At 40.3% G+C, this 17,049-nt stretch overlaps 1 protein-coding gene across 4 annotated transcripts in view; it reads left to right on the plus strand.

The window, feature by feature from the left end:
• galnt14 (UDP-N-acetyl-alpha-D-galactosamine:polypeptide N-acetylgalactosaminyltransferase 14 (GalNAc-T14)) overlaps positions 1–17,049 on the plus strand; it is a 332,011-nt gene that overhangs the window by 255,865 nt on the left and 59,097 nt on the right. For all 4 annotated transcript variants that reach the window (XM_041805581.1, XM_041805579.1, XM_041805580.1 and 1 more), the window contains 3 exons: positions 3,391–3,478; positions 8,222–8,306; positions 16,275–16,378. In XM_041805581.1, coding sequence (XP_041661515.1) covers positions 3,391–3,478; positions 8,222–8,306; positions 16,275–16,378 — 277 coding nt within the window. The remainder of the gene's footprint in view (positions 1–3,390; positions 3,479–8,221; positions 8,307–16,274; positions 16,379–17,049) is intronic.

The raw sequence follows: 17,049 nt of genomic DNA on the forward strand, positions 1-17,049 counted from the left end.
ACATTTTACATGTATGTGCAACACCCGGGGGAAGCAGGGGCAAGGCCAGATTCAAGCTCAACAAAAATAAAGGGAACACTTAAATAACACATCCCATGATCCCTTGATTCATTACATAGTGGAATGATTGACAACAACATAACATAAGAATGATAAATGGAAAGACAACTCAAAATGAGTCTTAGTAGTGTGTATGGCCTCCATGTGCCTGTATGCACTCCCTACAACATCTGGGCATGCTCCTGATGAGACAGTGGAACGAACTACATATGATGTTCCAGAGGTGCTCGATTGGATCCAGGTCTGGGAATGGGCAAGCCTGTCCTTCATCATGCAGGAACTGCTGACACACTCCAGCCACATGAGGCCGAGCATTGTCATGCTTCAGAAGGAACCCAGGGTCCGCTGCTACAGCATATGGTCTGAAAGTGGGTCTGAGGACATCATCCTTGTACGTAATGGCAGTCAGGGTACCTCTGGCTAACACATGGAGGTCTGTGTGGCACTCCAAGGACATGCCTCCCCAGACCATTGCTGTCCCATGCTGCCTCCATGCTGGAGGATAATGTTCTCCACGATGTCTCCAGACTCTCTCACGTCTATCACATGTGCTCATTGTGAACCTGCTTTCATCTGTGAAGAGCACAGGGCGGTGATTCTGCCAATTCTGGTGTTCTCTGACAAATGCCAATTGAGCTGCACACTCTGAGCAGAAACATGCACATTAGTGGCCTGCTGGAGGTCATTTTGAAGGGCTCTGGCAGTGCTCCTCCTGTTCCTCTTTGCACAAAGGAGCACATAGCGGTCCTGCTTGTTTGGTTGTTGCCCTCCTGTGGCCCCCTCCACGTCTCTGGTATCTCCTCCACGCTCTTGACAGTGTGCTGGGAGACGCCGTAAACCTTCTTGCCACGGTGTGCATGGACGTGCCGTCCTGGATGAGCTGCATGACTTGAGCAACTAATGTGGGTTGCAGATACCGCCTCATGGTACCACATGGTGAGGGCACTAAAAATACAAAAGTAACCAAAAATCAGCCAGAAAGGAATGAGGAGAGGGAAATGATCTGCGGCCACTACCTGCAAAACCATTCTTTTATAGGGGTTCTCTTGCTAATTGCCTCTCCTTTCCACCTTTTCCGTTCCATTTGCACAGAAGCAGGTGAAACTGAATCAGTTACTTCCTAACTGGACATCCTGGAAGTGTGATTGACTTGGAGTTACACTGTGATGATTATGTGTTCCCTTTATTTTTGGGGCAGTGTACAGTGGCTTGCAAAAGTATTCATACCCCTGGAACTTCTCCACATTCAATCACCTTACAACCACAAACATATGTATATATTACTGGGATTTCATGTGATAAATCGACATAAAATGGCTCATAAATGTGAAGTAAAAATTATAAAATTATGCAAGGCTTTCAAAAGCTGTATGTTTAGGGTCGTTGTCCTGCTGGAAGGTGAACATTTGCCCTGGTCTCAAGTCTTACCAATTCTGACAGGTTTTCCTCCAGGATTGCCCTGTATTTGGCTCCACCCATCTTGCCATCAACTCTGACCAGCTTCCCTGTCCTGACTAAAGAAAAGCATCCCCACAGCATGATGCTGCCAGCCCCATGTTTCCCAGTGGGGATGGTGTGTTCAGGGTGATGTGCAGTGTTAGTATTACATAGCGCCTTACGTTTAGGCCAAAAAGTTAAATTTTGTTCTCATCTGACCAAAGCATTTTCTTCCACATGTTTGGTGTGTCGCCCACATGGCTTTTGACAAACCGCAAATGAGACTCCTGCTGGCTTTTTTTTTTTTTTCAAAAACGGCTTTCTTCTTGCTACTCTTCTGTAATAATAGTTATCCTGTGGACAGGTTCTCACACCTGAACTGTGGATCTCTGCAGCTCCTCCAGAGTTCCCATGAGCCTCTTTGTTGCTTCCCTGATCAGTGCTCTCCTTGCCCAGGAGACGGCCATTTTTCTGTAGGTTTTTAGTTGTGCAATGCTCTTTCGATTTTCAGATGAAGGATTGAACAGTGCTCCGTGAGATGTTCAAAGCTTGCGATATCTTTTAGAACCTAATCCTGCTTTGAACTTCTCCACAACTTTATCCCTGACCTGTCTGGTGTGTTCCTTGGTCTACATGGTGCTGTTTGTTCAGCTAACATACGTCTGAGGCCTTCACAGAACAGCTGTAATTATACTGAGATTAGATTACTCACAGGTGGACTCTATTTACTCATTAGTTGACTTCTGAAAGCAGTTGGTTGCACTGGTTTTTATTCATGGGTATCAGACTCCAGGAGGCTGAAATACTTTTACACACCACACTTTTCAGATTTTCATTTGTAAACGTTTTCAAAGCCATGAATAATTTCCCTTCCACTTCACAATCATGCGCCACTTTTTGTTCATCTATCATGCAAAATCCCAATAAAATATAATTACGTTTGTGGTTGTAACGTAAAGAACTGAGGAAAAGTTCAAGGGGTATGAACACTTTTGCAAGCTACTGTATATCCATGATACTCGGGTGGACATCACAGTCCTCACTAAGGGATCTTTGCTGAGTTTTTGGACCATATATCATGGCTTATTGTAAGGGTAAAAGCAATGAGAGACAGAGATAATGACAGATATATTAGCTAGCGATTAAGGTACGTCTCATGTTAAAATGGATGCTTCTTATGCAGTCATCTTCTGGAAATTTCCTTCTAGAACCAGCACCAGCTTTTATTGAATATTGAGCAGTTATTTTCCATCACCAATGGCATTTCAGTATTTTAGTGTCCTTGAGATTTCAGCTCTGAATCTTAGAAAAATAGGGAGGTGAAACGTCTCTTCAAAGAAAAATACTGATTTTTTTCTGTGGTTTGTGTCTGCCAACATTCAATAACTCTATTCATACTTGTTATTCATTTCTTTCTGATCTTTCTGGATGAATACTCCTTTTTATTCTCAGTTTTCTGTTTTCAATCATGCGGCTCCACAGTCTCACGTTAAAGGAATAACATGAATACAATTGAGCTGAAGGCATTGAGAGAGGTCACCCTCACCTCGCTAAATGTGCTGTGTGCATGATTGCTGCTGAATGACTGAAAACTCCTTTTAATGTGGTGCAGTATAATGACCCTGGAATATGCAGCCTGTTTCACACGCACATGCACACACATTGAAGTGAAAAATTCATTCATTACAAAGGAATTTTATGCTTTTGCACTCAGAACACATTCACCTTCTCGGCTGTTTTCTCTTTTGCTTTTTCTCACCTTTGAATCCTTTCCTCATTTTTTTACATAAGATACCTCTTTTCCCCTTCCCATTAATGCTATTTCTTTTTAAATCTTTCTTCAAAGCCCTAACCCAGGTTGAAAGTGTGCTCTCTTTGTCTGTTTGTGTGCAGGATCCAACCCGCGTGGTCAGCCCGGTCATTGACATCATCAACATGGACACTTTCGCCTACGTGGCGGCATCCGCTGATCTCCGTGGAGGTATGGAGACACTACTCCTTAGAAATTAAAATGACTCTGAGGCACCTTGAAGGTCTTTTGATGACAAAGAACACCCCTGAGAGTCCCAGGCTTATGAAAGACGCCTTCATGAAGAGTTCATGAACCTGCTCTTTACTGCAGTGAACATCAAACATGAACATCTTTCAAGAAAGCTTTTCCGTGGCCATGACTCTCAGAGATGTTTTTAACTCATATCTGATCCTTGGCACCATTAACAGAAAAATATTTTTTATGTGTTCCATCATTGAGAGCAGAAATAAGGACTCATATGTCCTGTTTGCATTCACATTTAGAAAATGGTCTATGAACTTCATGATCTGGTAGCTTTTATCACACTCAGGTCCTTGAAATACTTTCACTTAAGCAGTTTGATGATGTTTTAAACTCAGTTTTAATGGACAACTGTGACCTGTTGCACCAGTCATGCACAAGTTGTGTCTTAAGTTCAGGTGTAAAGTCCACACTATACCCTACATTAAAACTAGTGAGGTTATAGCTGGTGTTGGGTGTAACATGGTACAAAGTAATACATTACTGTGTTTACGTTTGTCTGTAATACAATAGTGTAACACAATACTGCTGCTAACTTATAGGTAATTTCCACCGAGTGGTCTGGCTCAGTTTGGTACGGCACGGCATGTATTTTTTTTTGCTTTTCCATAGAGAAAAAGTTGACATGTGTGATGGATATGAATATGGATATGTGATGGATGTGAAACTGAATTAATGATGAAGTGTTGTGAATACAAAGCTTTTGATGAGTTGATTCTATGTATTGAAGCTTTTCATTCTTCTTCTTCTTACTGTAGGTCACCTGTGGTTGTTGAGCATGCTTGTCTTTGGGCTGCAGCCAATTTTAAAACAAGATCATGCACCCTAGGATACTAACTTAATCTAGCTGATTTTAACACCAGTTTAACATTTGGTTTATTTTTATGAGACAAAATCTCATGATGCAGCTCTAAACTTTTATATTATGTTGTATAAACTGTTACAGACTTGATAAATTTGCATATTAATATACTGTAACCACTCAAAACTCGAGCTGAATGATTTGGAAAAATTAACTTAATTGCTTTTTTAAATCCAATATTGCATTTGCGATTTAATAGGCAATTATTTCTTAAGTTCCTCATCTCATGTATTTTCCAACAAAAACAAGCAATATACTATAAACTATACACATGGTTAGATAGATTAATCTAGGGCTGAACAACTGTGAAAAAATATCTAATTGTGACTCATTTTGCAAATTTGATATAAACTGTTATATTAAAGGGATTGATCATTTTTATATAATTCTCATATTTAACAAGAAAAACATACAAAAATGAAGAAAATAGGATTTTTTGTACACTAAAAATATGCCACTAGAATGACTGCATATATAATGTATAACATCTGAGCTGCAAAAAAGTTTCCAACTGGTATTTTGACACGAATTTCAGTTAAAAGAAATATTGCACCCTCTGTGATTTGAAAATTGCAGCAGGCCATATTGCAATTTGATCTAATTTTCGATAAATTGCCCAGCCCTACTCAAAATGTTTCTGTACACTTATTCCATCAGCTGAGGATCAGCACTGACCGCAGTTAACACAATTAAGATGTAGTTATATTTAAAACAGCACCTTCAGCTGAAATAAAGCTGTTTGCTGCTGATTCCCTACTGATTTCTGTCACTCATTCTTTCTACAACTCAGTGGCTGGACCAGCAGACTCACGCTGCATGTAACTTTACATTCTACCCATTCTTGCCCACCAAGTGAGGGTGCGGGTATCTGTGGAAACAGTTACTACTTTGGTGTTAAGCGTACTGAACCATACCAAACCATATTCAGTCAAACTGAACCACCTGATGGAAACACTTAATCACAACAACATGACTGGGTGATATTCAGTTAGATACAGCTGCTTGTAATGCTAGAGCAGAAAATGCTGATGACCTGTGAAGGTGGCCCGTCCACTATGGTGGCGGAAACGCCACCCTTTGTGGCCTTGTTCTTCTCATATGTTTTGTTAGGTGTTGTTTTGGTCACAACTGCTGTCACCTCTTTTGTATCAAAGGGCAGAAAGAAGAGCTCTCTTGTGAATATCCTTATTAGAATAAGGCTCATTGTAGTGATATATTATTATCAGCCACTGTCTTTTCTTGAATATATCAACTCAACTCAACTTGACTTAACATAAGATATGACAACTGACTAACTTTAACCCTTGTGGAGCACACATACACTTAGTTCTACTTTGTAACATTGCTTCTTGTGTTGACATTTCTCACGTATCCTTTCACCATTTACTGCATTAAATAGTTCTATTGCATTATACTACACTAATTGTATTTTTCAATGGCAATGTAGTTACAACAAACCTTTTTTTATTCATCCAAAATCTAGGCAATCACAAAGACATTATGAGCTACCAGGCTAAAAAAACTTCATGAAGAGACCGTTAAATGTCATCTTTTTGCCAGTTTGTGCTCCAAACAGGAGCACTTTAGTGACAATTATCGGTGCATTAGTGAAATGGAGTCTTCAAATCTTGAAACCAGTAAGTCCCTAAAAGCCTTGAAAGTGGATACCAGATTGATGATTCAGAGTTGAGATTCTGAGGAGGGCTTTGGTTTTAGCTTGACAGAAGTCTGCTGTTACAGATGAGCTGAAACCAAATGGTCCCATAATGCATCAGAACAATACACAGCTGTGTTCTCTTCTCGTCTCTGTCATATCTCGCTTTCTCTGAAGACGATCTCTCTAAGAGCTTCATCGTCGCTCTCTCTTTCCATTAGCCTGTTTCATCCCAATCTTCTTCTTGGTAACAGCAGCCCGCCAATCAATGCTGATAATAGCCTTGTCCATTCCTCTCCCTCTCACACACAAACGCACAGACATACGAGGGAATCGATCGTGATAGCTGGGCCGACAAAAGGACATTTTAATTATAGATGAAGCTGTCCCTCATACCATAAAAAGATACAGCTGTAAGATGGACTTTCTCAGACACACACAGGATGGGGGGGTTGCTGGCAGCAGCCCCTCCTGCTTTATCAGCAAACACGCACATCTACATAGGCCAACATATGACTTTTTGCTTGCACTAGCAGATAAACAGAGAATAGCTGATAAATTCAAGGAATCAAACACCAAGTTGTGAAGCAATAGGTAACTCTAAATACCCTAAGGCAGGAGTGTCCAAACTTTTTCCACAGGATGATGAGGCCACTTTAACATTCCTCGCCATGAGAATTTTAAAGTTAGCTGGACAAATCCAGTGTAAGTTAGCAATTGAGTATTCCTAGATGGTTTTTTAATGGCTGGCAGGGCAAACGGAGAGTCATTTTCAGGATTTTGGGGAGCCAATCAGATTTCAGGGAGCCTGTTTAGCCCCGGCTACAGCTGGTTCTGCCCCTGAAAAGTTATTGGTGCTGCTGTTCACTGTGATAACCCATCAGCAGGATGTTATTAATCAAGATATCTTCTTGTCAAAATGTTTGTTTACAGATTTAACATAGTAGCACTGCCTTGTGCTGAAAACAAGAAGTACAGTACAGTTAAGCACAGGCTTCATGTTTTAATGTGGGCCACATTTCATTTTATCTCAAGAATTTGCTGTGGGCCAATCAAAAATGGGCTGTGGCCCGCTTTTGGCCCGCATAGTTTGAACACCCCTGCCCCAAGGGGAGCCTGGAGGGCTCCAATATGACAGACCCAAGGTTACAGACAAATGGCAAATGCCGACATGCATTGTATGCAGATGACGCAGACCTATAAGAACAGCCAGAGCCTCAAGATTCAACCATCCAGAAAGATATTTTTGGAAGTGTTGCAGCATTCGAGTATTGACTAGACCAGAGGTTCTCAACCTTTTCAGCTCGCAACCCCCAAAATAAAGGTGCCAGAGACTGGGGACCCCCCAAGTACCTGAAGGTGGAGGAAATGTGGCAGACATTGGTTAAACTACCAAAATTGGGCATATCAAATAGTGAAATGTGGTTAAAATGGGAAAAATGTGGTGTAAAAACTAAAAAGGTTTTAATAGTGGCAAAAATGGGTCATCAGAGGCAACATTAAGCCTTAAGTGGCAAGAATTGGTTTGGAAGTGTCAAAAAAAGGAGTGGAAAGAGTTTAAAACTGACAAAAATAGGTGTGAAATGGCAAAAAATGTGTTAAAATTGGTAGAAAAAATATGAAAAGGGGTAAAAAAAAATGACAAAATTGTTGTGGAAACAATGTCATTTTAAAAATATTTACATCTTTTTTTTTTAGGGCATCCAGGGACCCCTTTTTTGTGACCATGAGTCTGGACAGTTCACTTATGGGATAGGGATTTCTCCACTGACAGCTGATCCTTTTTGTGAGGCACAAGTATCTTGTGTTCATGCAGAATCACTGACTTAATTTAAGACTTTAAGACAAGCTGTACCAAGTCCTTTTTTTGGTGGTTAAGCTAATGTCATTTCTTTCAGTATACCAGAAGTTTCTTTTTTACTTTGAAACAGGAAGTAGATTTCCCACAATTCTTAGCTTAAGACAGTAGGCCATACAGTGGTCTCAGACCACACTGATGTTGATGTTGAATTTTAAACAAGATTTTTTTTTTTTTTTTTTTTTTTTTTTAATAAATATGATTGATTGCAACAACTACTGAATTCATCAATAAACCACATTTAAGAAATGGATCATTTGACAGCCCTGAGTTAAATGTCATGGTTTTCTCCTGTAGGTTTTGACTGGAGTCTCCATTTCAAGTGGGAGCAGCTGGCGCCGGAGGAGAGAGCTCGACGGACCGACCCAACCCAGCCCATCAAGTCAGTAATTAACTACCACTCATTAACAGGCAAAACATCCAGTTTAAAGCAATGCAAACCTGTGAATATACCAAGCAACAGAAAGTACATTTAACACACCACAACTGCCACATACTACAAGAGCTCATTAGACAAGTACAGACGAGAGTAAACAAGAACCCCAACCTGCTGTCAATACGCAAGAATATTTCTGTAAAGGAAGTCTGACGGTATATAATCAGCTTCAGTTTCTTCTTCTGTTCATCAAAAGTTCAGCGAATAAATAGTTGGCAGAAAAGTTGCCTGGAAAGTTTGACGTGGGTGTTTAACCCCGATCTTCACTTCCCATTTTCACGCTCTGGTGGAGAGTTTTAATTGCTGCTAAATGTGGTTTGAGTGTTTTTGAGTGTGTGTAAAGTGTGTGCGTTCTCTTGATCTATACTGAGCAGACAAGCAGTTTTCAGCAGTGTCTATAGAGAGGATTTATCTCTGTCTGTACATTATAGCCATCAACATAATATCATGATAATTTCACATAATATTTTTATACTTGCTCATCTACCTCTGTACAGAAATAGAATACGAAGTAAAACATTTCAAATCTTCTGGTGTTTTCATCTTGATGATTATGGTGTACAGCTCAAGAAAATCAAAAATCCACTATCTCTAAATATTAGAATTTTTGGAGAAGTCCAATTTGCAAAGGTTTCTCGAGCCATCATTCTCTCACTCTGGTTCAGTTCACACAACCGCAACCATGGGGAGGACTGCTGACATTAAAAATGTCCAGAGGACGGTCATTGACACCCTTCACAAGGAGGGTAAGCCACAGAAGGTCAGTGCTGAAAGGACAGGCTGTCCTCAGAGGCTGTATCAAAGCAGATTCATGGAAAATTGACTGGAAGGGAAAAATGTGGTGAGAAAAGGAGCACAACCAGCTGGGATGAGCTCAGCCTTCAGAAGATTGTCAAACAAAGCAGATTTAAGAACTTAGGGGAGCTTCTCAAGGACTGGACTGAGGCTGGATTCAGTGGATCAAGAGACACCACAAAGAAGGGTTCAGGAAATGGACTACAAGTGTCTTGTTCTTAGTGACAAGCCAATCCTAAACTATAGTTAACCTAAGTCATACTTTATTAATCCCTGAAGGGAAATACTAGGGAAAAACTAGAAGTCATCAGTGTCTCTCCTGGACTGAGGGGAAAAGGACTGGACTGTTGCTCAGTGGTCAAAAGTCCTGTTTTCAGATTAAAGTAAATGTTGAATTTGATTTGGGAATCAAGGTCCCAGAGTCTGGAGGATGATCAGAGAGGCAAAGAATCAAAGGTGCTTGAAGTCCAGTGTTTTCAGTTTCCACAGTCAGTGATGGTTCAGGGTGCCATGTCATCTGCTGCTGTTGGTCCACCATACTTAATCAAGTCAAGATTTATCAAGATTTTAGAGACCTTCATGCCTCTATCTGCTGAGAAGCTTTATGGAGATACTGGTTTCCTTTTCCAGCAACACTTTGCACCTTCCCACAGTGAAGCCAAAAAATGACCAGAAACATGTTTACTGATCATGGTACTACTGTGTTTGACTGGGCAGCCAACTGGTCTGACCTGAACCCCAAAGAGGAAATGTCAAGGGGAAGATAAGAGAAACCAGACTCAACAATCCAGATGAGCTGAAGGCTGCTATGAGAGCAAGCTGGGCTTCATAAAACCCCAACGGTGCCACGGACTGATCGGCTCAATTCCACATCACATTAATGCAGGAAATGGTCTGAAAGGAGACAAGACCAAGTACTGAGTAAATAAATATGCATAATTTTCCAAAAGGTCAAAATTTCTGTATTTTAAATCAATTTTATGACTGATGTTTTCTGATATTCTAATATTTGAGATTGTGGATGATTTTTGTGAGCTGTAAGCTGCTATAATCAACATTTGAACAGAAAACGTCTGGATCGTTTTTTTCTTTTTACATGAAATGTATCTTGAATATATGTAGAAGTATAATTTCTTGAATCACAGGGAAAAAAAGAACTTTTTAAAGATATTTTATATTTTTTGTTGCCCCTGTATATACAATATAAATGAAAAAAGCTCATGTATGAAATCTAATTACACAAATCTGACAGTGTCAGGGCCTGCAGGGAAGGTCTTGCTGACCTTAACGGCCCTGTCTTATTTGAAATATCACTAAGGTTTATTTCTATACGTTCTTATAAAACTGTCCATTTTAGAAATGTATTTCTCCAAAAGATTAGCTGCATAATTTAATAGAACTTGAATGTGGCAGACAGACTCACAATCTTCGACTTTTACAATAAACCACAGACAAATAAACCTTGAGAGACAATAACTCTGTTTACAATGTCACTGTGACTTTGGTGTAAATTGCATCGCTGAGTGACTTCTGCTAAATTGGGGCTGATCCTTTCGAGAACAGACAAATGACAAAATGAATCAACTTTTTTTCTATCTGTTTTTGCAGCCGAACACATTAGGCTGCAGTGAAAGTTTACACAAAATCAAATAATCAATGCCCGACAAACCATTTGCTTGAGGGAGATGAACAAACAAACAGAAGAGGGAGAGCAGAGGAGCCTCAGCCTCACATACACAGACACTGAGTTATAAATAATAAACTCTGGCGCTGTTCCTCCTTCATAAGTCAGATCGGTGGCAGGAGCCCAGATTTACTGCGGAGCCAACTCGTGGATGTCTGACTTGGTGCGTGTTTTTTTTTTTTTAGTGGAGGCAGAGTGTTAAACACTTACAGATGGAAGGGTGGTGATGTGCCTGTGTGTGTCAGTGAGTGTGCGTTTTCTGGAGATCCATGCCGTTAGATAGAGTGTGGCTGGTTTGTTATGACGGTCTGTGTCGACCTGGATGTCAGTGTGCTTCTTCTGTCTGAGTAACGTCGACCTGCGGAGGCCGGACTGACGCAGCCTGTTCTTCTGGGAACACACATTTGTTAACTAACACCAAGCATCACTTACACTGCAGTAGATGAAACTACAGCTGTCAAATAGATTCTAAAGACCATGCCTGAAGTCTTTGATTAGGCTTGTTTTATGTAAGATGAATCTTATGTTTCTGTATCGTTGGTAGCCAAATTTGAAAGCCGTGATATTTACACTCCTGTGACGTTTCACCTTCTTTATGAACATCATGGAGGTGTAATGGGGGAATGAGGTGATCCAACCCCTCCTGAGGTTTTAACAAAGACTCAAAAGAGGTGAAAATGAGATCAGCAAAGCCAGTGGAGAAGTGCAGCGTTGTGAGGCCCCTTCTGTGTTATGCTCTCTCGCTTTACTGTAATAGGCTGTTTGCAATCATGTGATCCCAAATGTCCGTTTGGGGTCAGAAATGGACATGCACGCTGCAGATATCGTCAGTAAATTTATACATACATTGAATACAATCCCTACACTTCTCAATAGATGATTCTTACCACAATTTAACTGATTTACCTGGTGTCGAGACGATCAATATTGCACATAACTCAGTCCTGCTGAACTCCTAGTGGCTAGCATTGCCTAGTCAGATGAAGGTACAAGTCTTGTACTGAGCTAAGAGGCCAGCAGAGCCCCTGTAACATATAAAATTAGAGGTGTTATTTAATTTAAATTAATCAAGTTAATCACATCACTACTCTGTGTTTAATCATGATTAATCACAGCATTTTTTATAGTTTAAATATATTTTTATGTTTTTAGATTCTTAAAGGTTGTTATCGTCAAGTGTTTCTATAGTTTGGTGGAGAGACAAAATATGGGCAGACAAAAAGACAACAAAAGACAAAATATAAACACATATTCACAACTGTTTTTATTGAAGACTTCATTAAGAACAAAATTTTCCCATTTTTATGTTACATATGAACTAGGCCTGTCAATAGATTAAAATTTTTAATTGCGATTAATCACACAAATTACATAGTTAACTCGCGATTAATCGTAAATCAATCACACTTTTTTTGTCTGTTCTAAATGTATCTTACAGTACTTTTTCTCAAGATTTAAATACACTTATCAATACAAGTGGACAAAAATGCTTTCTTTATGCAAATGTTTGTTCATGTCAACAACCTGAAACAACGACAGATAAAGTCCAGAAAATTCTGAGTTCAAAGAAACTGAATGCTCCAAAAATATGCTGAGAGCATATCATGATAAACTCAAGCCCAACAAGCCACAACAGATGGAGATATTGACCTTAATGTAACATTACTGAATAATACCACAATGTAGAAACTTTAGATATCTAGAAGTTAACCTCTCTGTTCTCAGCAGCTGAACACAGAACAACAGATCTCATCATTACACATGGACATAAAGAAGTCAAGTCTCTGCTGTAAGGCACAGACACATCTAATGGTGTTTCACTGTTCTGATGTGAGTAAGGTGGACACAACTGCCCTGCTCAAGAGAAAAAGGAACTAATTACTTTAAAAATGTCTGCTATTATTTATTATATTTTTACTTTCAAACTAAAAAATGCCCAAATGTAAAATAAATGCTGACAGTAAGAAATTAATGAAACAGTCCAGTAGATTAACTGGAATGATGTAAATAAACACACATGTGAAGCTGCTTTTCAAAACTCATGAACACACAAAGTAAAAGAAGTCTCAGTTGAGAACCTTTAAGGTGTAGTAAGAGGACTTAACCATCTTTTCATTCTTCAGATCATAGAAGAGCTACAATTTTAATCTAAAATCATTTTTTTTCCTCCTAAATACAGGAGACCCACAGTCTAATAATTCTTTTAGCTTATATTATGATACTCTACAGAGCTCATTCACTCTCAGGCAGGCTCACCTGTAACCTCTGGTCCCCTGTCACACACCAGCCTCTGCTGCTCTGTCTACTCCTCCTCATGATGAAGCTGTATATTCACCAGGTCAGACCCTCCTATAGGAACTGCAGAGTCTTTACTTTTGCAGCATCTTGATGGACTGTTTTCTAAATTTGGCGTTTATTTACAGTTCCAGTCGATCATTTTAGTAAGTTTCATTTTCTCCGAATACTTTCACTTTCAAGGGGAAGCTGCTTGTGGATGGGAGCGGGGGTGAATGGACCTTTAGGAGATGTGATCGGACCAGTCAACAGTCAATATAAAGGGTCAGTGCAGCTGTAGTGCCGGTTCATAGCAGATATAAATAAATAGATAAATCATACTGGCCCAAAAGTGCGTCGGCACATAGGGAAATGCCTGGTATGCCAGATAGCGAGTCCATCCCTGCAGTGTTGTCTGAGTGTCTCGATAGTAAACAAATCCAGCATGGAGGGAGCGGCTCTCTGCATTAGCGGTGTGCTCAGCTAGCGAGTGATGCGGGCTATTTAAGACTCTGTGAACTCCTGATAACTCAGTTCATGTCAAGTAATTTGAGTTAACGCGATAGTAACACGTTAACTTTGACAGCCCTAATAAGAACATATAACATAGAATACAGTCGTCTAATTTACAGAGGTTACCTGAACACATCATATTCATTCTTCAGCTTGTAAAGTTTGCTAATTAACTTCAATTTGGCCAATTCCACTGAAGATTTCTACACTGGGTTAATATTGTTAACTAACAGGACTGTCTCAAAGTTTTGGAGCACTTTTCAGCATTTATCTGAGCAGCTGAAGAAGAAAACTGTCCTGAAGCAGCTGAAGAGAGTGGTATGACCATGGCTTGATCCCGTGTTGTTGTTAGCGCCTTGGCTAAAATTAGCAAAGATGTGCTTTGCCTGAAGGTGGTATTTAAGACTCGTTGTGCTTCAGTGTAAAGACAGTTCATCACTGCAGCATGTACCCACAATTTTGGTTTTGATCTTAACTAACATTCACCAGCTACAGAGAAACTGCCATTAAGCAGACCTGGGTCTGTCTCCTCACTCATCACTGCTGAAGGACTACAAGAGCAAGTTTTGCTCAAACTTAGTCATCTGATTGAATTGCGTTATAATTTTTTTTAACGCGTTAAGGTTTCATAATTAATCACAAGCTTTAATGTGTTAATGTTAACAGTCCTTATAAAAAAAAAAATACTCATTTTGTTGCAAACATGCTTTTAATTGAAAAGCTGAATAAACCTTGTGGGCTGAGCTCCTGTTTGAGTGCCAGTTTTCTTTCCCTTCCCCCCCGTTGTTATTAAATCCACATTCAGAAAGCCAAAGTGGTACAAAATAAAGAGCCAGCTGGGAGCCAAACAACCGGCTCTACTGAGCTGAGCCAAATAATCTGGATCTCATGTAACAGCAAGCGAAGCTGGAGATTAGTTAGATGGACATCAATTTAGGGAACACAGGTCAGATTAGAGTTCCTTCCTGCTGTCATTTCTGCATGAGTTTTTATTTATTTCCTCCTTTTTTGCTTGAATGTTTCCCAGCTTTCAGGACACAAATGTAGCTAAGGAGTGAAGAATGTTCATACTTTCACTCTTTAAATGCTTGGCATAGTTGTGAACAGCTCAAAACACAGCCTTTTGGTAATGTTATTTCATGTAGAAGTCTATATTTGCCCACCCTCCCCCAGGCGAGTTCTTTCCTGTTGTGGGATGTCATCTGCAAAGATCTCACACCAAATTCTCAGTGAACTGACAGGCAAGAAGACATAATATCATGCTGTCAGTTTATCAGGATTAACATCTTAAGACATGATGACAAGGGGGGCGTGTTGTTATGGCTCTGCCACTGAAAAAAACGTGATTTGAATACTCACTGAGTATCAGACTGTCCCCTCACAAATTAACTTCAAGAAGGATAGTAGTTTGAGAGGCCACTAACACCCCTATAACTACTCTAAAGAAGTTACAAGCTTCAGCAGCTGAGATGGGAGAGATTCTACAGACAACAACTGTTGGCCGGGTTCTTCAGCAGTCAAAGCTTTATGGGAGAGTGGCAGAGAGAAAGCCACTGTTGAAGAAAACTCAGATTCAATCTGGACTAGAGTTCACCAAACGGCATGTGGGAGAGTCCGCGGTCGAGTGGAAGAAGGTTCTGATGTGACAAAAATGGTGCTTTTTGGGCATCAGACACTAAAAACTGCACATCACCACAAACCCAACATCCCCACTGTGAAACACGTTGGTGGCAGCATCATGCTGTGGGGATGCTTCTCAGCAGCCGACCCTCGAAGGCTTGTAAAGGTAGAGTGTAAAATGGATGTTGCCTAATATAGGAAAATCCTGGAGGACAGTTTTGTCCAGTCTGCAGGAGAAGTACGGCTTGGGAGGAGATTTATTTCCAGCAAGACAATGAGCCGAAGAAAACAGCGGAAGCTACACAGAAAGGGTGTTCTGGAGTGGCCAAATCAAAGCCCACACGTCAGTGTAATTGAGATTTGTAGCTGGACTTCAAGGGCTGTCCACGCTCAATCCCTGTGCAACCTGACAAAGCTTGAACAGTTTAGCAAAGAAGAATAGAACAGCATTTCAATTTTCAGATATGCCAGCCTGATTCTGACCTATCCACACAGATTCATTTCTGAGATTGCAGCCAAGTTTGATTTTGTTGGTCAGAAAAGCCCAATTATATTAGCCATGATTGATTTATAAAATAAGTAAACCGGTAAAACATCCAAGGGAGTGAATACTTTATATAGTAACTGTATATGCAGATGAACATTTGGGATTCGACATAAGTGGCCTTGGACATCTCTAATACAAACAGGATTGTTCACTGATGATGGTAGCAGGATAAATATTGATAACAGATGGCAAGTGTAGGCTCTCACAATTGTCACATAGTCCAGATTATGATTCATTGTGTGTGTTTTTGTGTGTGTGAATGGCTGCAAACCAACAAGCTCTCTGCACTGTAAACATGTAATTCAGAGATACACTCTTTTATCTTAATATTTACTAGAGTGTTGGAGAAATTCAGCTCTAGAATTCAGTGAGAAAATCTCAAAAATGAAGTTTAGTTTTCCATATAACGACACAACTCTAGCATCCTGTGGACCCCTCCATCTCTTCTTCTCTGATGTTATGGTTTCTTTTTCTCTGTCAGGACTCCCATCATTGCAGGCGGGCTCTTTGTGATTGACAAATCATGGTTCAATCACCTGGGCAAATACGACACAGCCATGGACATCTGGGGCGGTGAAAACTTTGGTGAGTCTTTGGTGGCGTGTCTCACGGACTGACCGATGATGACAGAAAAGTGCAAAGACTAGTGTTTTTATATGTATGGAAACAGAAAACAAGTCTTTTGTATGGAAGCTTTTACGGCTGGATGCTGAGATTTTATAGTTTTAGTTACACAACAGGGAATCTACATCTCTGTTAATTTTCTCAGTTTTCTTTGAGTGAACAAACAAAATCTCACTCTGCAGATGTAGGATAATAACATGGCAATAACATTTATGTCTGAATTAAGACAGAGTCCAAATTTAAGAACATTTCCTCCAGGCATATCCAGGTATTCAAAGACACCTTGGATGCTGCCATTGAATGAGAGCATAGAAGCTGCAGAGCAGTTCACATGCAAGGCTGAGATCAACCCCAGACATGCAAATCCATCTTGCCTTGTGCATGGAGCCATGAGTTCACTGGGCAAGGCAGTCCGGGGCTCCCACTATCTGACCGTGAGGACGAGAGCCACAGTCTTTCAGTCCTTAGTCCTCCTGGTCTTACTATACTCTTGTAAGGCCTGGACCCTGACCCCGCACATCTTTGGGCATCATTGGCAAGACCACGTGTCTAATGCTGTCATGTTCAAGAGAGCAGGGATACGAAGGGACAGCCACTGGACACGGGAGTGGAAGCTGCACTTCTACAGGCAT

This window comes from Cheilinus undulatus, linkage group 14 (genome assembly GCF_018320785.1).
Source record: "Cheilinus undulatus linkage group 14, ASM1832078v1, whole genome shotgun sequence".
Classification (NCBI taxonomy): Eukaryota; Metazoa; Chordata; class Actinopteri; order Labriformes; family Labridae; genus Cheilinus; species Cheilinus undulatus.